Below are 25474 nucleotides of genomic sequence, written 5' to 3' on the forward strand. Positions count from 1 at the left end.
AAAAAAAAGAAACGTACTAGTTTGCGCGCATCGCAGGGAGAAAATGCGTGCCTAAACACTAAAATGCGCGCTGGCCGAAGGGAATATGCGCGCACCCATACTGTGATACTGAAATGCGCGCAAGATCCAAACTTGTACATTTTAAACCTGCGCACACTTTAAACTGCCTCCGCCAACACTGATGCGCGCAATCAAACAGGAAATTGCACATATTAAACGTGCGCGCAGCCAACACTGATACGTGTAAATTAGGGTACTTTAAAGGGTTATAACTAAGGCTGTAACCCGGAGCTAAATGGGCGGTTTTTTTTTTAGATAGGTTTCCTAGATTTTTTTTTTAACACGGGTTTGATCGGGATGGGCCAAAAGCGAAAAATGACCCGACCCGGGTCATCCCACGGGACACAACAAACTTACCGGCCCGGGTCACGCCCAGGGTAAAAATCGGGTCAAACACACATTTTTTAAGTTTATCAATGGACGTTTACAAATTATATTTATATACATAGTCAAACGTACATTGATAAAAGAAACTTGAAAATGTTACTGAAGTTTAAATGTAGTAGTTAACTTTCATCTCATTGAACAAACTTGAAAAAATTCCATAAATTTCTTAATAATCTTCTTTTTCTAGCAATGGCACGTCAATACTGTCTTCTTCACACTCCTGGATGCCCTTATCTACCACTTATTCTACTTTTCACTACGGAATTCTCGTAGAGCATTTGACGGCAACATTTTTAGGTCTTTCTTGAGGCCGCAGGCATATTGCATAACGAGCTTCTCTGTTCTCTATGTGAATACTAGACAACCGCTCGGGTTGGCGGTAGACAACACTACCGCTCGGGTTGGCCCGCGGACTCAGCGATACGCCCCGGCGCCCGTCCCGTAAAAAAAAATACATCGGTGGGTTCATGTTTCCTGGTTAATTTTTTTCATGGCCCGGGTTACAGCCCTAGTTATAACTATAGAACGGGTTAAGCTAGAACGTTGCGGAAAACTTTGATATGAAGAGCTTCGCAAGCTCTATAAAACCGTTGATTGATCGTCATATATTTTGCATGAGATTTAATGTAGTCAATTCTAAATTGAAAACAAATTTTATTTTTTTACCCATTCTATTCCCTTTCTTCACCCCCCATTTCAGCGAAACATTTTATGTCTGAGGTCTGGATCGAACTCGGAACCTACTTTTTATATCGCTATTTATGTATGACATACATAATATAATAGGTTTGAGCCGAGTGCTCGAACAACTATATACCACCCTTAATGTTAGTAAAAAAGAAATGTTTATAACAAAATGCTATGGGTTGGGTTGACGATGGGTTGTAATGTCTAAATCCGTCAGTACCAATTCAAGTTCCATGAAAATGATTGGGGAAAGCCAATATAATTTAGTCTATTTAGAATGGCACGTACGTTGTGCCATGGTCATTTTATTATAGTAATTTGCATTACTTTAAACCAAACTTTCTTCCATTCTACAATAAATTTCAGAGACTTAAGCGCTCGTTTTTATGTTACGGCTACGGCTACGGCCAAAAAAAATTTCGTCGCGATCCGACAAAAATTTGATTTTTCGGATCGCCGAGAAAAAAAGCAGAACTCCATAAGTTTCTCTCTCGCGCACGGGCGCGTTCCCAAACTTCTGGTAGCTATTAGCATTCGTCGATAACATTGTTGTAGTGTGTTGCTGTTTAATGAATGCTATGCCTACCATCGTACCACCGTGGTAAAATGTAAACATCCCATTGATAACAATATCATATGAAATCGAAATCTTTGTATTATGGCTCTTTTTAGGAGTAACATGAACGGAATTTACGTGAGAAAACAAATAATATTTTTGACTCAAATGTTTCATGACTGTAGCGGTTTCCTTTTACACTGATCTTGTTTTGATTTTTCTACTGGGACAACATTTTCAGATTCTTTGTTCTTCTTCTTTTCTTCTGTCACACAATTTTTGCAAATTCAATTTCGTCCAAACCTTTTTTCGCGGAGGCTTTACACAACACTTATGATAAACACTTATAATGAAGTCAATGTTTGCACAAACTGCTGTCTTCATTTGATTTTAATGGATCTTAGCAGCACGTCTTGTAGTTTGATGAATTTGCTGATATGGTCAAAATATCAACTCCTTCTGCAGTTCCCTGTAGAGCAGTATTCACTAAGACTACATCCGACGATGGGGATAGACGTCGACGAAGTGAGATAGGGTAGCAGTAGTAGATATAGTAGTAATGACTTCAATCCTTAAGAAGTGTTCACAGGGCAATGGTGGGAGAATGATGTTTTTCATGTAGGCTACATACAGGTCTTTGATTTAATAACTTCAACAACCTTTGCATCAATGGGAACTAAAATAACAGCTACGTCCGATTCAATGAACGCCATAAAAATGCAGAAATTACGATTGGTCACCATCCTTTGGTGTTGTACCTGGAAATAATAAGGGTGTTTTTTTTTCCATTGACAATGCGCTTGTTTCATTGTCATGCATTAAGAAGAAATCATTGTTTTTTAGCAACGTCAATCAAAGATGATTCGTCCTTATGCTTCCACGAACATTTAACCTCGACAACGCCATTCCAATGACAGTCACAATGAAATAAACCGTCTGGTGTGGCCCCCGTTCCAACACGTCGTTGAAAGAATTAGACCGCATTTAACAATTGTGAACCCGACATGCACTTTGTTTTTCTGTAGGAAATCACAACCTTTTTTGATGCACCTCGACTCATTTTCTATACCATAGCTAAAAGAGATAACACATTATTGATGGATGAGCTATGAATGAAATGTTTCAATGAAATATACCGCGTAGCTTCTGTGGAGAAATGGTGTTTAGCTGGATAGCAAATTTTCTTCAACAGCGACTGAGGGAATCTCTAAGTTGGTATGGCAAATTGCATACGAATTTGAGGCCGTGCTTAGCCCGGCACGATAACGGTTCCACAGTGGTGTCTTATGCTGTCTGATGGTGATCTTGCGACATCATCTGATTGAATTTGAGAGACAAAAAATGATTGAATTTTAACAAGTCTCTCGCATTCTTGTATAACATCAGTGTATGGTTTTTGGTAGAATGCAGCGTTGAATATTTCTGACAATGCCAACGGGAGTGTCGGTGGTTTGAAGTTATCGGCATAACTATCGAGAACTAACAATTGGTGGTCATTTCTGGAACGTTGTTGCTGTTAACAATCTTTCTTTGCTGAATTAATGTCTTTTCAGTTTCTGTTTTTTCCTCTCATTTCCGTGACGTGTTCAGATCGCCAATTTTGTTTATTAAAGCCTACTTATTACAAGAATAAAGATTACTTAGAAATGCAGTTTATCCATCAATCGCTTAATTATTTTTATTTCAACTTACCACCGCTCGTCTTGGATATGTGTCTAACCACACGTTCTGTTTCGCTGTACATGGTAGTGTTTTAGCAGTTATTACACTATAAAGTACGACTCCTACATGACAACAAACTCCACCAAGTCTAGAATGAATATAATGTACTCATTAGTATGTAAGTTTAATCGTATTCAATCTGCAATATAATGTATGGTATGATATCTTACCCTACTATACATTGACAATGTGCTGCGAGGATTATATTGTTTGTGTTTATACACACCGAAGGCAGCAGTTCTTTTTTGGTTAAGAACTGTGGGCGAACTGTGAATGGTGGACAAGGGCAGTAACGATAACTTTTCCATCAGCAAGTTGAATTCTAGGGGGCTGACAAAAAAGGGCTGACACCCAACCACTTGTGACGTTCTAAATTGCATTCTGCATGGTTTTCATGGCATTCAGTTGTAATTTGGTATCTTTACTCCTTCTTTCTATAAGGTACATGTACAGCTCGTGCTCTGTAATTGTTGATAGGAACTTTTCTAACACAATTATGGACTTTTGCCACATTTCCTTTGGTAAGACATATGGGCAGTCAACATTGCACTTACACAATTTGTCGATATAAATCTCTTTTTCCTTCGAAACAAGTCCTTCTGCGTAAGCCGAGTATTTAAAAAGGGTAATGCTATCAAATAACTGAGTCCCAACATCACTATTTTCACTAATCATGACAAGGCGAATCGTCTGTAGCTAAACAACTGCAGAGAATCAGCTCAGCTGATGTAAACACTGACCATCAATTAATTTTCATAAATAAATTTGACGTTATATAGATTTAAAAATTATGTAGTGTATTATCAATCCTTATAACGAATTTAGTTACAAAAGATTTCTTTATAAAATTGAGTTTAACTATTTTTAATGTTAAAATAAAGGTTCTCTTCATAAGGCCTGAGGGGAAAAAAAACCTGAAACTTTTGTATCAACGTGGCCGGTGAGAATCAACCCATGTGCTTTAAGATGTACTGCAATTCTTCACTGGGGAAAGGATTGTTGCACCTTGGGACAAATAGGTGATTCCAGATGCGCATTCGTCAAAGCCACTGATGGCTTTCACCACCCTGTATGGTTTCGACCTGTGCTCAAAAGTTGACAGCCACTCTAACAGAGGAATATTAAGTAACGAGAGATGTGTTGATTGAGGCAGTGGCTCACCAAATTGTAGTACACTATTATTAAAGAGACTTGAAACTTCAGTGTTTATTTTACTTGAATCTGTTTGAGGGTTCATCAAGTTCAATTAAGTAGCTTTGTTTCCTTGTAATTGTTTGCTTGAAACAACCTTCACGTTTCATATCGTGTTTGTGTGTTTGTGATTTACAAAGCAATTTCTTTGTCAGGATCCTTCAAAAAATTTAACCCTTCTCTTTTGTCTTTTTCCTTACACTTTCCCCTAAGATTTAAAAATCTGTCAGTGGAATGATTTTGAACGATTTTGAATCGAATTTCAATTCTGTTCACTGAAATGGAGTATGATGTCAGACGTATTTCTTCTACACGGGTAAAAGCTGTTGATTGCCATCCAAGAGAGCCCAGGCTGTCACTTGTTTACTTTGAAAGCTGTTTTCCATGAAGGCATTGCACGAGAGAGTGGCTGATCGATTCAGTCAACCTGCTGTTAGTCCCTGCTGTTCGGATCTGATCCTGTGGCCAATTTTCGCGTGCCACTGCACACAGTTTAGCATGATGCTTTCAAGGCTTCTCACAAGATTGATGACGAGATTATTGGGTGAAAAAGGTGCTCAAACTTTTGTGGGAAGTTTTGTAATTACAGTGATCTATCAGACTGCTTCCATAACGCTGGAAAGAACGCAATGTAAAGGCATGTGTTCATAATGTAGAAGAGTGCAGCTTATTTATGGGAAAGCAAGCTTTGATGAGCTTTGACAAGAGACCATCACAATGGGGTCGACTCCGCATTCAGAGAGTCTACAGCGGCCATGAGTTCCCATTCCGTCTAATGAGGTTGATAAGAAAGATCTGTCTCAGAGCTAAACCTATTTACTTTGTCTGCAATAATCTTGTAGAGTGAGCGAGTGTGGCTCCACCAGAAAAAATGCTCAACACAGCTGTTTAGTATGTACAATTCAAAAAATACACAAGACATCAGCTCCGTCCACCGATAGGGTTAACGGAAGAGAAACCTCGGCTGATTTCCCAGATAATCCTTAAGTCATTAATAAGTCCCACCGACTTTGAGCTGCGGAGATAATTCCATGTTTACCTTTTTGCCCTGCGTAGCTCCAACTGGCAAGTCACTTAGAATTCGAAGTAGGAAAGTCTACCGGTGACGGTCTTCTGTAGGGTCTACAGCTTGAAGACCTGTTTTGCTTTATGACGTAGAGAGTAGAGCCTCTTAGACCACCAGTCATCTTTCGGGCCGATGACTAAGACAAATCTGGCCTAGGTAATTTTTAATTTCGATTGAGGGCTGATCCAAGGCAAGAAAAGATATGCGAAACAGTAAAATCTAGTTGGGTTGATTTTAGGAAAAATAAACTGGAACGTTTTCAGGTTTTCCACTGTTTACAAAGAGAGATATTTAGTCGTGACATGTTGGGGCATTAGGAGTGGAAGCAGATTTTATGACTGGCTGAGACTTGACGGACAGCAGAAGGCCTCAAAAATATGGATAGTTGGAGAAAGAATTGATGTGGTCCGGCTAAAACGATTTCGCTACCAAGATCTTATCTCCCGTCAATGTAATGTGTAGAAAAGATTTTTGCGAAAAAGTGTAAGTCTGAAAAATTTAACGTGGTGTCAATACATGCCATTTGATTGCTCACGACATGAGCTGTTGTATGCATGGATGATGTCAGGGTTAGCTTTCTAAAAATTGCTGTCCCGTATGGGCGCGAATCATTTAAAGTGTGGAAGGATATGTAGCCAGAAGGGATATCAGAAACAACCGCACTTTTAGAGTTCAGGGCATACAGTTCTAGACGATTTTTTTAAAACTGTATCTTTTGGCAGATAACCAATGTAAGAACTTGAAAAAGCACGTTTCTTTTCTGCCTGGCTCCTATCAGTTTTCCATAAATAACAAAAAATATAGTAGCTTCGAAATAGAAAATTATGCCATTCAATTTACAGAGAAACTTGAAGCTTTCCGAAACTTGGAATAAAATGATCGACTTTTCTGACGAGATATACAAAAAAGAAAACCCCTAAATCTTGTCTGATTAAGTCGTGGACTCGTTGACGCACATTCAAAAAATTGCCACATCCCAAAAATTATCTTACCCCCAAAATTGCCACATCCCAAAAATACTGTATACTGCGTACGAACTCTGCGAGCAGTTTATCTTCCTCTCCGATGTGTTTATTCTTAATAATTAAATATTAATCACGACTCAAAGTTTAATTAGTTAAAAAAACCAACAAGCAGAGCTAATGCAATACATTTCATCACTGCTTGATTTTTAATGTGATTACTAACACAGGCACCAGTTGTTGTGCGAGTTGTTTTCTACTCGATGGTCTCTTTCGAAATAATAGTCTTAATCAAAATAACCTTCCTCAGCGTTGCAGATCTATCATAAACACATTTTCACCATCGCAATTTTACCGCGGATTCACGGAGAAAAAAACATCAAATAAGTGTAATCTTACCTATTGTTGATTTTTTTCAATATACTGCCATTTACCTTGTTAAACAGGAGTCTTTCGTTTCATCCCTCATCATTTTCAGGACGAAACGTAAGACGTTTCCAAAACAGACCCAGGATCAGTTCTACTGCGCGAAGCAACAACAATCGATTGGAAACCTGACAATTCGGTTTCAGTTACATCTCCAGGCGTAACATTCTCATTGAAAACCACCAATTAGTAAAACGATGATGAAAGAAGATAAACACACCTGACATTCAATCTTCTCCCTTTTTAATCTGATTGTTTATCGACGAGTTGCGTACGTTCAATTGTACCCTGAACGTATTGTTGACCAAACATTTTTCTGAGGAACTACAACTGTCTCGTTTAACTTTACTATTATCACAAACCACTTTGAAGAAGTCAAACAACAGACCTAACATTAGATGATCCAAATTTCAACAAAAAAAGGTCAATTCCAACAGTAACCTATTGATTATTCCGTTTCCATATGGAAACATTGAGGAAAATACTCGAAATCACAATGAATGATTTTCCCCTGAATTCAACCTCGAAAGAACCAATCATACCATCACTAAGGTACACTCACTTCCATAAATAACTATACAGGCGTAAGCGCAAAACAACGCACCTGTGTTGGCCACAGTGGTGTGCAGCCTTTGTTGTTTGTAATCGAGAGGGAAGGGTTAGATTTTTCTCAAAGTAAGAAAATAGAATTTGTGTTAAAGCCAACATTGGTGCGTTGTTTCGCGCTTTGGCCTGTATAGTTATTTATGGAAGTGAGTGTACATCCTCTCTAAAGTGTCTTTATTTTCAAGCTAAATGCATCGCAACCAAACACTAACCAAACAAAATTCCTCTCATAAAACCTTTCAACATTTACGAATAAATAAGACATATTTCACTCTAAGAAACAAACAACGCTATTCTTGAGTAAAATGGCGATTTCGGCGTGGGAAGTGACATTTCTTTAAAATTGGGGGAGATCGTTGATCGCTATAATGTAATTTGATTTCCCTTTTGGATGATTGTCATTATTCAGTCTTGTTTCAGTTCCTTAGATCTCTAGGAACGAAGTTTTTCAGTTATTTCCCCAAAAGCGACTGCACCCCCTGAAGAATTAAACTTTTTGTTACCACCGCAACTTTCATTCATTATAGTAGGCGATAGGGGACTTTATCGCACACCACAGCCTTTGGGAATCCGATACTACACACATTTCGCGTATAATTCCCTATATGCCGTGATAACAGACCACCTAGATGCCATTACCCTCATCCTAAAAGACTTAGGCATACGAATTAATCCATTACCCGGAAAGTCATCGATAAACGTGTTGGGTTAAATTAACAAATACAAACTGCTGTTTTTTCTCAATAACTTTTATTCTTGATTATTATCATTCTACGACATTAAACAGCGCGGTGAATAAATTGCACACCCACACGTATAAGTAAAAGTTTATCTGGTTCTACACTCTCCTTTAGGAAGTAGTCGAGGGTAGTTAATTTTTAACCTCGAACAAAATGCATCCAGAAATTTTTTAAATGAACTTTGTTATTGTAGTGTTCAAGTTGTTAAATCCAAAACCCTTCTTGAAAATATTAAAAATTTCTGTAAAAAAAAAACAATTTTAAATTCAATTTTTTTTTTATTTTTGAAAAAATATGGTACTTTCAATTATAAATAACTTATTTAAAAAATTCCCTCGTGTTCTACCCGAGGAGAATTTTCACGCAACGATTTTGTGGTTTTGTGGTTCTGTGCAGTTTGCAGATTGCATTTGACGTGAATACAAGTGATTTTAATGGAATTAACACTTAAGCTAACTGAAAGCGGAAGTATAAGCGGATGCGCGGTTGGACTTAGCGTTCAGTTCCTTTCATTTTGTTTTATATTTCGGAAATTAATATGCAAACAGCACATTGATGACAATAAATTATAATCAAGGTAATTTAATATCTTTTAATTTTTCATGTTTTTACTTGACTTGAGTAATTGTTACTTCTGAAGCAGTTAGTGATAGTGAGTGTTAAACAGCCGAAAATTTCCGTAAGCAAACAGAGGTAAAACTTGCTGCTTTATTTGTTCTTACCTAAATGTGTAAATGAAAACAGTTAAATTCCCACCTTTTTTTTATCTAGTTCAATCCAAAGGAAATGACTTCTTGTGAAACCACATGTCCACACTACACTTTTGATTTCACGAAAACGGACGGGTGGAATGTGGAATTCGAATGTGGAACGGATGGAAATATTTAATCTTTTCTCAATCCATGGTGCACTTTACACCAGTAACAGGTAGACTATAAAGATGAGCCGTTTATTGATTTGATGAGAGAGAACATCGAAAACTGTAAGGACATTTATTAAAAAAATAATTTTCCGGTGATCGTTATATCTACGTGTCAGTGATAGTTTGTATTAATCGTGCTAGCGTACAAACCGACTTACCCGTTTAAACTTAAATTTTATTTCATTCGAGTGACGCTCTTTTTTTTTCTTTACAATAATTGTGAAGATGTTCCGGTACCAAACAAATTTGATTCTCTCATTTTTCTTAGGTTGCTGACCTATGCGTTTAATACCATCCCCATGCGCTATTCAGCAATGCACCACTGATAATGTATAAAAGGTGAGAAGAAAAGTTATTTGGAAACGAAACATTAAGAAACAAAGAATTATTATGAAACTGGGATATGTGTGATACCTATTTTAAAAAATGAAACAAAAAAAAAATTAATTGAATGTAAGTATGGAAATTAAACATATAAAGTTAATTTTGATTCTTCCCAATGATACGATTTTGCGTGTCCAACCGTCAACAAGATATCTTGTAGAATAATTTCATTTGGTCCTATACTTGGTGTTCAGCATTCGTCTCCAGATGACACTGATTATCCGGCAAGCAAAAAAATAACATTCACTTCTTCCACAGGCATATTCTACTGTTGCAGCCGAAATTTTCGGAAACTTGTTCGCCTGGCGTCAGAATAACATCTTGGTGGGCAGATGCGGACCCTTGCCTCGGGTCCTCCATGACGGCGGGCGGGTATTGAGGATAGCCGTCGTAAATGTTTGGATTCGATCGTGGAGCCAATCGAGTGTTAACTAATTGCTTCACTCGCGCCAGCCGAACAGCGATCGGAACATCAGTGACGGGAGCCATCACTCTGTCATCGTAAAAGTCTTCATCCGTAATGTCTTCTTCCGAATGCTGGTAATAATATCCGCTGCCGATGGGCGTTGGCGTTTCGGGTGTGCTTGCTCGTCCAACTAATCCAGTAAATATATTTGCCAGAGATCTTATCACATCGAAGAAGCCTACCTGTTGATGGCTAGGATTCCCTGTAGCCTGATCGGTCGTCTTCCACTGATTGGCTCCTTCTCCGGGCCAAACTGCTGACGTCGTCCCCATGTCGGCGCTGGCAGATTCGCTCACAATTTGATCACCGGTCGTCTGCGGGTAATAGACATTTTCCACTCCGGCTCCAGCGTAGGCGAAGTTATAATCTCCGGTCATCAGCGGTTGCGAATCTTCTCCGGCCAAATTGGCGTTGGTGACGAACGAATCAGCCGCATCCAAAATGGTCACAATCACCAATGCTACAAGGAGCTGCAAGAGTCAAACGAGAAAACACAAAGGTAACTTAGAGAAAAGCTTTTAAAAAGCAAACGCGTATTTCCAAATAAAGGCTATAGCTATATAGCTGATTACCATAAAGTCAAGCTGAAGGCGCATGATGGAACGAACTAGCTGCTGGTGAAGTAACACGGATAAAATAAGATCCTTGGGTTGCTGGCGAACGGACTTATAGTAGTAGTACACGTATATAATGTTGATGCGCCAATTTAGCTGCAAAGAAAACAGGAAATCCTTCGCTGGCTATATTAAAACACAGAGTGGGGGGGGGGGGGGGTCCACGGATATCTTTTCTGCAATGTCATTATTTTCTGCTTTTGCCCGACTTTTGAATCAAATTCAACAATTTTTTTTCGAAAAAAAAATTCCTTCTTGAGATTCATCATAACCTTGCTATGGAAAATCAAGAGAGACAACCAGGTTTGTGCAACCAAATTCAATCCCGGCGCTCCTACGGACAGGTATTGGAATTGCACCAGTGCAAACGAAAAATGTTAGCTCGGTGAACGGACTGAACCATATCGTTGCATTACCTCTTTCTAGATGAGAATACAATTTTCAGAATTCGATGAATTCTATCTATCTATCAATTCTATCTATGAACAATTTTGTAATATTTAATAGTAAGAAATGCTCACCATATCGTATTTAAAAAATTGTTTCATAAATGTACTTTATATATGATAGATATATAGGCTAATAATACACAGCAGCGGTAACATACTTAATTTCCAGTATGTTAGTAAGTTAAAAGTACTGAATTTGTCAAGTAGGGCTTTTTTCATACTTAATTTGGAAAATTTCCTACTTGAAATATTTTTTAACGTACTTACTACTCATTTTCATACTTGCAAGCACTATCTTTTTTAAATATCAAGTAGTTTAGGGAGTTGTAAGTATGTTCAACTATTTGTAAGTATTGTAAATTTGTAAGTATATTGGACGAACATACTTATACCTATTTTTCATACTTATTTTCGTCGTATACATACTTAAACAGCTAATAACATACTTGCACTTTGTACTTGTACTTTTGCTCACTTTTGAAATTTGATTGAGCTTAGCCTATATATATCGACTACTGGATTCAACTTGTTAGTCGACGAGGCTAGTGATCCCACGTCCATTGAAGATGTTGTTATTGCTAGTAGTAACACAACTGATGGCGTCAGGGCTGGTCTTGAACAATCATCAGCTGAAGATAGGCATGATTTTGATCACGAACAACAACCCCAACATTTTGGCCAGCAAAATTTGGTTCCTGCTGCTCATCGTGAAATTGAATCCCTCCTTTTCACTCATGGTGCTGCGTTTAGTGAATTTGAATGGGAGGCTGGCTTGCTACTTATGTTGCGACAAAGATATTTCCTTACCTACGAGGCCCTGCTCTTTGTTTCTCAGTCCATCCATGAGCATTATTCAAGAAATATGGCCATCGTTCAGGTAGAACTCTAGAATACATGTAAACTACTTGTTTAAGGAATATAACTCCTTTTTTTTCATTTATTGTAGGAAAAATTTGCTGCCCTATTTATATCTACTGAAGGAACTGGTAGTACCGAGTTTAAAGCAGCTTTCCTGTAAATCATTTTTGTGAAAAAAATGAATAAGGGCACATGCTCGCCGCTTTAGGAGAGAAAATTGAATATAATGTTTGGACATAAAAATCTCTAAGTCCTAAACCCCCCCCGTTGATTCATAACGGTTATTTAATTAGTTAAAGCATATTAAGAATGGCACAGCGGATCAGCATCTGACTGTGATGCGAGAGACCCGTGTTCGATTCCTGCAGAAGGCTTTTCTTTTATTCAAGTAAGTATGTTGGAGGCACTTACTTACATGCTTACTCGTTACTTACAAAATGTAAGTATGAAAAAACTATTTAAGTATGTTAAGCTCGTAAGTAGTTTCGTCTTGTAAGTAATCCTGGCCCACTAAAGTATGTTAAGGTAAGTATTCTACCGCTGCTGTGTATACTGTTATTACCAGTGCTTCCCGGTCACGTACGCTCTGATGACAGGAAAGGTGACCGCACTTTATGAGCTTGTCATCGTCCGGATCAAAGCTGTTGCTGCCCAAATTAATGGATTGCCACTTGAGCCCGAGCTGATGATATCAGACTATGAAATCGCGATTCTTACAGCCGTAGCGGCCAAGTTTCCAAATGGCAGAGCGCGCGGATGTTATTTCCATCAAAGCCAGGTACAGATAAATTAAAATTTTAGGATATATATATAATGTATATTTAAATGTAAGTAGACATAACCTACTTGGATGTCAAGAATTGTAACTGAATATTAAAATTTATTCCCCCGCTAGGCCATGTACCGCCATGCAGTAAAACTTGGATTACAAACCAAGTACAATGAGGAGAACGGGATAATAAAACAAAAATTGTGCGAATGATGTTGGGGCTCAGATTACTGCATCCGCTACCAGCGAAACAAGGTTTTATGGTAATTATGAAAAAATTAATATTGTAAATTAAATCAATAACAAATTGATTTTTTGAATCAAGGCCGTTAAACGGCTAGGGAGATTGGAAATTGAACTGCACGGATTTGATGTCGCCACCGTGGAGGCTGTTGAAGAATTTTTCAACTACATGCAGCGTTTCTGGTTTGATCGGATAGCACCTGTTAGATTCTGCGTGCAAAATGATCAGAGAAGAACCAATAATCACCTTAAATCGTTCTACTGCAAATTAAATAAAAAAATGCATGGCCGTCGGCTTAATTTTTGGGTTTTCTTCAGTAAATAAAAAATTCCAATGATTTACCTCTAACCCTGTTGTCTTGAAAAATCAATTTTATCTTTATTTGTTTAGAATTTTCATTTAATTTTAATAATTTGTGAAAGGAATTCTTCAAAAAGTTGATGCAGCTGAAACAGTGGACTTCAACAATGCGAGAAACGGGGAAGTGATACGCCGTTCTAGAGGAGATAAAGATAGACGTCACCAATCCCGCATCCTTCAGGCGACGGCCAAACTCAACCGAATGGAATACACTATTTCTGAATTTCTAGAAATAGTGTCCAAGGAATTTGAACCTATAAAAATTCTCAATGAACAATAACTGATCGAGGTGAATATCAAACAACCCAAAATCTAAAATAAATAATTACATAATTTAAAATATATATATGAAAACTATTATAAATATTAACCTTTGTAGAAGTACAGTTTCATTTTCGCATCACGTAAATTATTCATTTTCTTTTATATAGCGCTAGATTTACAGCTGGACGATGTCTTCATAAGGGCCCTAAATCCCGAGCCAAATGTAGCACCTTTGCCAGTGGTGGAACCTCCTGCCTATATTCACCCTCCACCGCCTCAACGAGGTCGTAGACGAGTCAGAGGTATGGCGCAAAATCAAAACAATGAGCGTATCCGAGCGCATCATTGAAGAAAACATGCCATCCCGGAAGAGCTGAGAGACATCGTCGGCGCCAACAACTGATTGATATCAATCGCCGCAATAATGGAGTTTTGCCCATGGAAAACGCCCAACAAGAAGCTCTGCCTCACCAAGACAATCTGGATGTTTTACCGGAAGGACATGGAATTAGTCCGGAAGCTCCAGCCGCAAGAAACGTTCATTTATGTGTGGTTTGCAACACAAATGAGATTGACTGCTTTTTACAGTGCGGCCATCCATTTTGCACCCACTGTATAGCAGCAACATTTATGCTCCTGGGCCGTCGTTATGTCCAAGGTGCAGAGCACCATTCGAAGAAGCAATGCGTATTTTTTTATAATTTTTTTTTTCATATGACTAATGACGGAATCATAGCATTTCAATTTTTGGAAATAAACCTCTTCTTTTCTTATGTATTTAATTATTTTCAACTAGCCGACTTTCGATCTGCCCTGAAGGTAACTTTTTTTTTCGTTTTCTGTGTTTCTTTTTTATTTGATTTTCGAGTATTTTTCTTTTGCCACCCATAGTAAAAAAAAAATAAAACATTTTTGGGATAATCAGCTTTTTTAATTCAAGCTTCGCATTTTTTTACATCTAAATAAGAAGTCGATTTATAAGATGCATTGGAGATATATCAATTTATAAATTTAACGCCTAATACAAGATGTGTACTTCAAACCCGTACAACATAAGTTCCAAATCTTTTTAGTTCAAAGTCCGCGCTTATATTTCAGTGATTCTTTTACAAAAGGACTTTCGGACAGTTTTACTTTTTACAAAGAAGACCTTTATGAAAACTCCCTACGTGCATTAGAGCTTTTGGAAGGTCAACGACGTACGGACCGTTATATAGGTTAATCTACTTACAACTGCTGCCCAGCCAAAACTGGTCATCGAATATTTCCAAAAATATTCGCCATTCCATGGAGACGATCAAGTACTACGATGCATATCGGAGTTTCTGCAGGAAAAAAATCAATGCTCACCTCGCGAAATCAGTTTGCGACCACATTGTGGAAAAAATGAACGGGAAAACGGTGTCGGAATTCATTCCACGGAAAGCCGATCAAGTTGTTTTGATGTCGTCAAATTCTTCTGGCAAGGAAGACAAAAACAGATTAGTAGACCGTGCGCTAATGTTCCAGAGGCTCGTAAGTGTCGCCAAAAGATCTGAAAAAGAAGAGTCGTTCTACTTTAAGTATGAATTGTGCTCGTAAACGCGTCGTGGCCTTTTAAGAAACGCGGATAAGGCTGAATTAGCGAAGGCGATTGCAACGATGACTACTGATGAACCAATTAACAGTATAACCACTAATGCAAGGATAACCCACTCTTTTGTCTTGGACAGATTAGCAATTATTAATCGTATTCCATGGTCGAAGAATGAGACATATTCCTCAATTTTTTCTACCATTTGGAAGTAAATAAAAACTAAATACGGACATAAACCAACCATAGTCTTTGACGGCTATGGTCAGCCTTTGACAAAGGACATTGCTCATTTGAAGAGGACAAGGTCAGTTGGCAAGGAAGATGATTTTACTCCAGAGATGAAATGCACAACGACAAAAGAAGACTTCTTATCGTCATGTAAAAACAAAACACGATTCATCGAACAATTTGGGAAATATCTCAGTGAACAAGCCTGAGAAGTTATTTACGCGGATGGTGACGCCGATGTCCTTATCGTCCAACAAGCAGTTTCATCTGCAATGAAACATAGGACAATTCTCATCGGCGATGACACCGACCTACTGATTCTACTGTTACATCATTCTACTGCAGTAACGTTTCCAATTTACATGGTCTCTGAACCAAAAATAGGAAAAAAACGGGAAAACTTGGAACATATCGAAAATTTCGGAATTGTTGGGGTCTAACATTTGCCAGCTTTTGCTATTTGCTCATGCTATCGTAGGATGTGACACCACCTCAAAACCGTATGGGCTTGGAAAAGGCTCGGCGTTGAAGCTATTGAAAAGTAACGAGGAATTCAGAAATTATGCAAAAGTTTTTTACAAAAGTAATGCAACAAAAGAAGAAGTAGATACCGCTGGAGCAAAAACAATGACCCTAATCTATGGAGCTAACCACCATGAAGATATTGACTCTCTAAGATACAAAATCTTCACTCATTAAATTAGTGCTGCAACTAGTTTTGTCAAGCCACATGATATTCCACCAACATCAGCTGAATTGGTACACACCAATAGAAGAGTATATCTACTACAGGTAACCAAAATAATAGAAATTCATAATAAAAAATTTTATGTGTGTTTTCTACATTATTTGACAATTCAAAAGGTTCAAGTTTGGATTTGCAACAATATTCTTGAACCACTCCATTGGGGGTGGAAGTTAAGTGATGATTTACTTCTTCCGATAACAACAGAACTACCACCAGCTCCCGCAGAACTACTGAAGGTTATCAAATGCAGCTGCGCAGGATCGTGCGAAGCAAACAGATGTACATGCAGGAAAAATCAAATGCCATGTTCTATTGCTTGTAAAAATTGTAAGGTTTTAAATTGGGAAAACTCACCAGAAATCGAAAACATTGAAGATGATATGGTGTAATACAAATGTTGATTTAAAATTTTTTTTTATTTGTTTATTAATTGCACTAACTTCAAATTTATTTTGGTTATAAGACACTATAACTTGACACAAAACAAACGAAGTACAGACGAACTTTCGTAACTAAGACAACTCACGCCTCGTCATTGCGGCGTTGAGTTCTTGTACTAATGCTAGATTTGGGCAATAAAGGATTTTGTTTGCCAATCAATAGTTATAAAGCTATAAATCGCTTTTTATTGGCCATTTTACAATTAATAGGGCATTATCTTGTTAATTTTTGGGTGAAAGCCTCTAATTTTTAAGTATTATAGTTAATGGGAAAACTTAATTTCGTCAAGGCCACTTGTCCATAAGGCGCCATGTAAACTGCGGCAGCCGCGTGGCTGAAAATAAATTGACCGTCTTTCACTTTTAATTTCATAAATAAGCTATTTTACACGCGATTCTTATGAAAATTTGATAACTTATAAAATAAAAGAAGTACCCGAGGAGAATTTTTCCGTCTTTTTTTGCGTTGCGTTAAATAGGATGGTTAAACAACGCATTTTTTGGGCATTTTGGGGTTAGAATCTCAATTTTTGAAAGAGGAAAGGTAAGAAAAAGGGAAAAGCTAGCCCAACCCCATTGGTCACCACCGATCGATGGCCAGCCGATTTAACAAAATTTATAAATTTGGGTACTGATGTATCGTAATCCGGGGTATATTAAGCATTAAAAAATGTAATTTAAATGCAAAGAAAATACATTTTCATGCCTATAAGCCAACAAGTAGTAAAAAAACCTCAAACAATTAATTTTTAAAAGATCTTCTGGAATATCACAAATCTCTCATTGGAGATTTCAACAACGACTCTTTTTAAATTTCCAATAGTTTCAGGGTAGTAACGGACAAGATATGGAGTCGAACCACCCGTCTTTCTGTCATAGAGCGAGTACGCTAACCACTGTAATATCATCATAAATATTTTAAAATGGGACGAGGAAGCAGATTCCTTGTGCTGGCTGACCCAGGCATAACAAGGGGGAAACAAAACAAATTGTTACCTTAATTGAGTGAATAAAAATGCACGATTATTTATTTCATGTGTATGTATGTATTTATGTAGTTACACACATTGCATGAAACTAGCTAATATCGCAACATTGTCGTACCCCATCGTGATTGAATGATTGATTTTTCCTTTATTTTACTGGTTTCAAGTTATGTTTGCGCACCAAAGAGCTTAACTATTTTTTATACGCTTCCCCAGATATAATGCGGTATCGGTCATCGATTATTGGTGGAAACATGCATATTAAAATAAGCTCTGTACTATTTAAATGCTGACGCTAACAGCACCGAATGAGATTACAATTAAGGAATTTAGAAGTATATAAACGAAAATCACAATAATTTGTTTTGGTATGACAGGCTGGCGGCCGCTGGCATTCAGGCATATGTGGATATCTTAAGCGAAATTTGTCACTGATTGGTGGGTGTAGTTTGACACTTTCGCTCTCTTGAATTTGAGACAGTTTAAGTCTGTTTTTCTTTTTTTCTTTTTGTTTGCATCGAATAACTTTTTATTGAGGTAAGACATTGGTAATCTTCTTTACACTATACATCAAATACTGATAGATTATTTTCTTTTATTTAGGAATGTTATGCCAAGCCTATAGATATACAATTTTACTTCATCAGTGTCTAATGGCAAGTCAATGGAAAACCCTTTAGTAGACTAAATTATCAGTGTAGCTACTATAACTTGACGTTAAATATCTTTTGTAATGAGTAGCATATAACTTTTAACCCAAGTTATGCATTTACTTGACATGTATGGTTTGTCTCAAATCTTGAACAGATTCTTGAAAGTTGAAACATAATGTGTTTGTTATTTCAATGTGGCTGAATTCTAACGAGAAAGCCCCTTATCTGCTTTAGATTAAGGTTTAGTTAGTCAAAAATATTGCATTCCAGCTAATAAAATCAGTGCCATTGCAACTTGGCCGATTCCAGCAGTCAACAGCAGTCTCGCTCCTTCAATGAAAGGATAATTTGGTTCACTGAATTTATATGTTACTCAAATGAGGCCTTTTCAATATTCAGTTATTTGTTGCAATTCACTGAGTCTGTATTGGTAATTCTGGATAAGAAGATGATAACCATAATAAATATCTTGATCTGAGATTGTCTCATATCATATTTGGGGATGTGGTGGTGTAGTGGATTAGAGCGTCAACGATTTAGAAAAAAGTCAATGAGGCTCTGGTTTCGAAACCCAGCTGAACCCGTCAAAAACCTGTAGCGTCGCGCCGTGGAGAAAGGCAGCATGCATAACACAGGGATCCTTGATTGCTTTCAAGGATATGACGTTAAACATACGGTGATGTGTTTAATCACATCTTCCAAATTGGAAACGAAACAGCGTCATTAGATCGGGATTGAATTCCTGCGATAGTGCGCTATATAAATTCATACATACATACATATGGTAACATCAGTGATTGCTGAAACAGTTCTTTTTACTTTTAACGATATTAGGTTTTTTTTAAGATCGAGGATATACGTTCTCTCAAGTTTTCCAGGACTGTAGTGCTTCTCGTGAATGAGAACCCATCTTTATTATTCAAGCATCATTCAACATTTGAGATTCGACATCGATTTGCCGATTCCTGACATAGGCCTAATTACACTGTTACTTAATTAAAAAAACTATTCATTTGATTTTCTTTGTAAATTGACATATAATAATACATTGCTGCAATATTTTGTCACTTCACTTCATGTCTCCGTAAAAATTATTTTAAAAATAAGTTTGCTAAGAATTGAAAGACAATTATAGATGAGTAAAAAATGTTGACAGAAGATGTTGAAAGAAATTTTTATGCATGACAGCATTGAATTTTAGTGCATTTAAAATGAAAAATAAATACATAAAAAACGCATTTTGAAACGAATTCTAGTTGCATTTCCAGAAACGCATACAGTGATGAAGAAAAAAACGGAAACAAGGCGTTCTAGAATGCAATAATAATGCATTCCATAGTAAGCGTTTCAACCAAGCGATTCTATTTAAAGCGTATTTCCACCGCGTTTCGCTGCGGGAAAATTCTCCTCGGGTAGAACACGAGGGTAGTCCCAATATTTTTGCAAAATGGGACAAAGATGATTTAATTTCAAAATTTCCTAGTATGGCAAAACTTAACGCCGATTTCGCATTTTCAGCCGTGACCACAACTCTAAAGACACTTGAAAGTATTTTACCCCGAGAGAATCGTGATTACGGGAAAGATATAACACCTGTATCATTTTTCAAATACGCTAATTTCTATTGTGAACCATTTTTCATCGAGGGCACACCCAACAATGGTGGTGCTATAACAGTTTCGTTTGCAGAAACCGCTTATTATCGTCACTCTTTGGTCTTGTGCAAAGGTTTGTAAATGGGTATACTACTCGTATTTTTAGTATTTTTATACTTCTACTCTAATTTGGTTTGTATGATAATTCAGGTGCAAGGGGTAAAGCCGGCCAAAAAGGAGGCAAAGGTGGACAAGGAGGCAAAGGTGGACAAGGCGGATACGGAGGCTCCATCACGATTGAAAACGTCTTCGGAGAACCACTTAGTGGTCCTATTTGCGTAAGAACTAGAGGAACTTTTGGTCGAGACGGCAAAGATGGAAAAGGCGGCACGCATGGCAAGCACGGCAAATCAGCTGGTGACGTGGGCTACATCGACAAAGTGGCTGCATTTTGGGACTAGATATACGAAACAAGATTCTTCGGTTTCGACAATGATGTCGCGCTGTATATTGATTATTCGTCAACAGAACCAAATAGCGAACCTTACGCTCGATGCTATCCACAAGGTCGAGAATTAAGCTATGCCACAATCAAATACAGCAGTCACCCGAACACTGATGTTGGGACCCAAGAGGAGAAAACAACAAAAGGACGTCTTAATCGGACGGAAAGAGAAACAGAAGCCGTTAAGAAGAAAGCTATAACTCGCCAGAGTCTGGGACAGCAAGCTACTCAAGTACTTGAACGGAAGCAGATGAGCCGAAGTCTTCATGTAAACATGGTCTCTATGATGGAATCGAGTCATAACACAGAGGTCGATCTGAATGAACGAGCTGCTGTTCAAGAGGAGAACGAAATCGAATGCGAGATCAAGTCGGCATTCGTCAGGAGAAGCCAACGATTGGAAGTCTCTTCTCGTTTTTCATATAGTAAAACCAAAGGTAGTTGTATAGCTGAAAACATTTACGACCCATTTTACTCTGAAAACGGAGTACAGGCAAGCACATTTTGCTTCCTCTGTCTCAGCCATGAACCTCTGACCAAATTAAAAGAAGCCAAAGACCAGCCGATTGAAAACGGCACTGTCAGGCTGAGTCCCAAAGCTCTGGTTTACTGCCTTGAACGATTGTCGACAACGGATGGAGTCGACAACATCCTGCACTGCATTTTTGGCCAAAAAGAATCGTTCGGCTCTTATTCGTGCCAAAAAACGGAGCCATACCGGAAGCAAATCTCCAACTACATTCAAGCTAATGGCACAACAAATTATCACACTTTCTCCTCCCTTGTTAAGCGATTTGTGTTCGAAGTGAAAGAAGACGACAAAGACTTCCCCGTTGCTAACGCCAAAAGAGAAGAATACTTCAAGTTAAAAGATGATCATCAACTGTGGAAGATTATGGAGCATGTTCAAAGTGAGCTGAAGAAAGAAATCGTCAAGTCTGAGACTAAGAAGTTGATGAAATTGTTGGAAAAGTATGAAAAAACGCCAGAGGACAAGGTGAATTATGTAATAAACCGTTTCTTGTCGGATGAAGGCAATCGACAGGACGCCGAAGCTTGGGAGGAAGCATGGTCTTCGAGTGGTCAAAATTTCAAACAAATTGTCAAGAGCCTGAAAGAAAACTTCAATTGGAAAGAAGTTGCCAAGTCTAAGGCGTTGATGGAAGAGTATGCGAAACATGTTCAATTACCGCTGACTACTCTAGGCCGATCGGAGCTGGAATTGATCGCTCTAATTTACGATAAGAAAATTCACGTTTACGTTATAGATTACCAAAACAAACAAAACAACAACGAAGACAATTCACCGCCATTCAAGTTCAACGAGACACTAAACTCCGATGGAAACGAGGAGCATTTTATCCTTTACGAAAAAGATGCATGGCAATTGCTGGAAGTGAATCCTAAGCTGCGACAATTTTTTGAGCAACGAGCTCGTCAAGCTGCAAAATTGCGTCAACAGACTGAAATCCCAGTAAATGCTGTTAAAATGAATACAGTATCCACCGATTCCAACAGTCAATCAACACAAGAAGAAAAAACCAACACAGCAGAGTTCAAAAAATTATCATCATGGTTTGAAAAGAATTACACTAAAAATCGACAAGTCATCACTTCCATCCTAATGCTCTTGGGTTTTGATTTAATAACTTCAACAACCTTCGCATCAATGGGAACTAAAATAACAGCTACGTCCGATTCAATGAACGCCATAAAAATGCAGAAATTACGATTGGTCACCATCCTTTGGTGTTGTACCTGGAAATAATAAGTGGTGTTTTTTTTTCAATTGACAATGCGCTTGTTTCATTGTCATGCATTAAGAAGAAATCATTGTTTTTTAGCACCGTCAATCAAAGATGATTCGTCCTTATGCTTCCACGAACATTTAACCTCGACAACGCCATTCCAATGACAGTCACAGTGAAATAAACCGTCTGGTGTGGCCCCTGTTCCAACACGTCGTTGAAAGAATTAGACCGCATTTAACAATTGTGAACCCGACATGCACTTTGTTTTTCTGTAGGAAATCACAACCTTTTTTGATGCACCTCGACTCATTTTCTATACCATAGCTAAAAGAGATAACACATTATTGATGGATGAGCTATGAATGAAATGTTTCAATGAAATATACCGCGTAGCTTCTGTGGAGAAATGGTGTTTAGCTGGATAGCAAATTTTCTTCAACAGCGACTGAGGGAATCTCTAAGTTGGTATGGCAAATTGCATACGAATTTGAGGCCGTGCTTAGCCCGGCACGATAACGGTTCCACAGTGGTGTCTTATGCTGTCTGATGGTGATCTTGCGACATCATCTGATTGAATTTGAGAGACAAAAAATGATTGAATTTTAACAAGTCTCTCGCATTCTTGTATAACATCAGTGTATGGTTTTTGGTAGAATGCAGCGTTGAATATTTCTGACAATGCCAACGGGAGTGTCGGTGGTTTGAAGTTATCGGCATAACTATCGAGAACTAACAATTGGTGGTCATTTCTGGAACGTTGTTGCTGTTAACAATCTTTCTTTGCTGAATTAATGTCTTTTCAGTTTCTGTTTTTTCCTCTCATTTCCGTGACGTGTTCAGATCGCCAATTTTGTTTATTAAAGCCTACTTATTACAAGAATAAAGATTACTTAGAAATGCAGTTTATCCATCAATCGCTTAATTATTTTTATTTCAACTTACCACCGCTCGTCTTGGATATGTGTCTAACCACACGTTCTGTTTCGCTGTACATGGTAGTGTTTTAGCAGTTATTACACTATAAAGTACGACTCCTACATGACAACAAACTCCACCAAGTCTAGAATGAATATAATGTACTCATTAGTATGCAAGTTTAATCGTATTCAATCTGCAATATAATGTATGGTATGATATCTTACCCTACTATACATTGACAATGTGCTGCGAGGATTATATTGTTTGTGTTTATACACACCGAAGGCAGCAGTTCTTTTTTGGTTAAGAACTGTGGGCGAACTGTGAATGGTGGACAAGGGCAGTAACGATAACTTTTCCATCAGCAAGTTGAATTCTAGGGGGCTGACAAAAAAGGGCTGACACCCAACCACTTGTGACGTTCTAAATTGCATTCTGCATGGTTTTCATGGCATTCAGTTGTAATTTGGTATCTTTACTCCTTCTTTCTATAAGGTACATGTACAGCTCGTGCTCTGTAATTGTTGATAGGAACTTTTCTAACACAATTATGGACTTTTGCCACATTTCCTTTGGTAAGACATATGGGCAGTCAACATTGCACTTACACAATTTGTCGATATAAATCTCTTTTTCCTTCGAAACAAGTCCTTCTGCGTAAGCCGAGTATTTAAAAAGGGTAATGCTATCAAATAACTGAGTCCCAACATCACTATTTTCACTAATCATGACAAGGCGAATCGTCTGTAGCTAAACAACTGCAAAGAATCAGCTCAGCTGATGTAAACACTGACCATCAATTAATTTTCATAAATAAATTTGACGTTATATAGATTTTAAAATTATGTAGTGTATTATCAATCCTTATAACGAATTAAGTTACAAAAGATTTCTTTATAAAATTGAGTTTAACTATTTTTAATGTTAAATTAAAGGTTCTCTTCATAAGGCCTGAGAGAAAAAAAAAACCTGAAACTTTTGTATCAACGTGGCCGGTGAGAATCAACCCATGTGCCTTTAAGATGTACTGCAATTCTTCACTGGGGAAAGGATTGTTGCACCTTGGGACGAATAGGTGATTCCAGATGCGCATTCGTCAAAGCCACTGATGGCTTTCACCACCCTGTATGGTTTCGACCTGTGCTCAAAAGTTGACAGCCACTCTAACAGAGGAATATTAAGTAACGAGAGATGTGTTGATTGAGGCAGTGGCTCACCAAATTGTAGTTCACTATTATTAAAGAGACTTGAAACTTCAGTGTTTATTTTACTTGAATTTGTTTGAGGGTTCATCAAGTTCAATTAAGTAGCTTTGTTTCCTTGTAATTGTTTGCTTGAAACAACCTTCACGTTTCATATCGTGTTTGTGTGTTTGTGATTTACAAAGCAATTTCTTTGTCAGGATCCTTCAAAAAATTTAACCCTTCTCTTTTGTCTTTTTCCTTACACTTTCCCCTAAGATTTAAAAATCTGTCAGTGGAATGATTTTGAACGATTTTGAATCGAATTTCAATTCTGTTCACTGAAATGGAGTATGATGTCAGACGTATTTCTTCTACACGGGTAAAAGCTGTTGATTGCCATCCAAGAGAGCCCAGGCTGTCACTTGTTTACTTTGAAAGCTGTTTTCCATGAAGGCATTGCACGAGAGAGTGGCTGATCGATTCAGTCAACGTGCTGTTAGTCCCTGCTGTTCGGATCTGATCCTGTGGCCAATTTTCGCGTGCCACTGCACACAGTTTAGCATGATGCTTTCAAGGCTTCTCACAAGATTGATGACGAGATTATTGGGTGAAAAAGGTGCTCAAACTTTTGTGGGAAGTTTTGTAATTACAGTGATCTATCAGACTGCTTCCATAACACTGGAAAGAACGCAATGTAAAGGCATGTGTTCATAATGTAGAAGAGTGCAGCTTATTAATGGGAAAGCAAGCTCTGATGAGCTTTGACAAGAGACCATCACAATGGGGTCGACTCCGCATTCAGAGAGTCTACAGCGGCCATGAGTTCCCATTCCGTCTAATGAGGTTGATAAGAAAGATCTGTCTCAGAGCTAAACCTATTTACTTTGTCTGCAATAATCTTGTAGAGTGAGCGAGTGTGGCTCCACCAGAAAAAATGCTCAACACACCTGTTTAGTATGTACAATTCAAAAAATAGACCTCAGACCTCAGCTCCGTCCACCGATAGGGTTTACGGAAGAGAAACCTCAGCTGATTTCCCAGATAATCCTTAAGTCATTAATAAGTCCCACCGACTTTGAGCTGTGGAGATAATTCCATGTTTACCTTTTCGCCCTGCGTAGCTCCAACTGGCACGTCACTTAGAATTCGAAGTAGGA

The 25474-nt window shown here is 37.9% G+C and overlaps 1 protein-coding gene and 3 long non-coding RNA genes across 4 annotated transcripts; 1 reads left to right on the forward strand and 3 right to left on the reverse strand.

Moving 5' to 3' along the window:
* Nucleotides 1-1800: 1800 nt before the first annotated feature.
* LOC124207529 lies at nt 1801-3500 on the reverse strand. Its single transcript, XR_006880024.1, has 3 exons — nt 3383-3500; nt 2827-3304; nt 1801-2764 (listed from the first exon to the last, which is right to left on the reverse strand). It is a non-coding gene; the product is annotated as an uncharacterized LOC124207529 (long non-coding RNA).
* A 6257-nt stretch (nt 3501-9757) lies between these two features.
* On the reverse strand, nt 9758-10841 carry LOC124206986. Its single transcript, XM_046604218.1, has 2 exons — nt 10748-10841; nt 9758-10645 (listed from the first exon to the last, which is right to left on the reverse strand). Exons 1-2 carry the CDS (start codon nt 10769-10771, stop codon nt 9953-9955), a joined length of 717 nt encoding a protein of 238 aa, XP_046460174.1. The 5' UTR covers nt 10772-10841; the 3' UTR covers nt 9758-9952.
* A 603-nt stretch (nt 10842-11444) lies between these two features.
* Nucleotides 11445-12267, forward strand: LOC124207030. Its single transcript, XR_006879729.1, has 2 exons — nt 11445-12115; nt 12185-12267. It is a non-coding gene; the product is annotated as an uncharacterized LOC124207030 (long non-coding RNA).
* Nucleotides 12268-22418: 10151 nt separating this feature from the next.
* LOC124207581 lies at nt 22419-23275 on the reverse strand. The gene is made up of 3 exons (XR_006880055.1): nt 23158-23275; nt 22602-23079; nt 22419-22539 (listed from the first exon to the last, which is right to left on the reverse strand). It is a non-coding gene; the product is annotated as an uncharacterized LOC124207581 (long non-coding RNA).
* Between the last annotated feature and the right edge of the window lie 2199 nt (nt 23276-25474).

The sequence above is a fragment of the Daphnia pulex genome, chromosome 11 (genome assembly GCF_021134715.1).
Source record: "Daphnia pulex isolate KAP4 chromosome 11, ASM2113471v1".
In the NCBI taxonomy this organism is placed as follows: Eukaryota; Metazoa; Arthropoda; class Branchiopoda; order Diplostraca; family Daphniidae; genus Daphnia; species Daphnia pulex.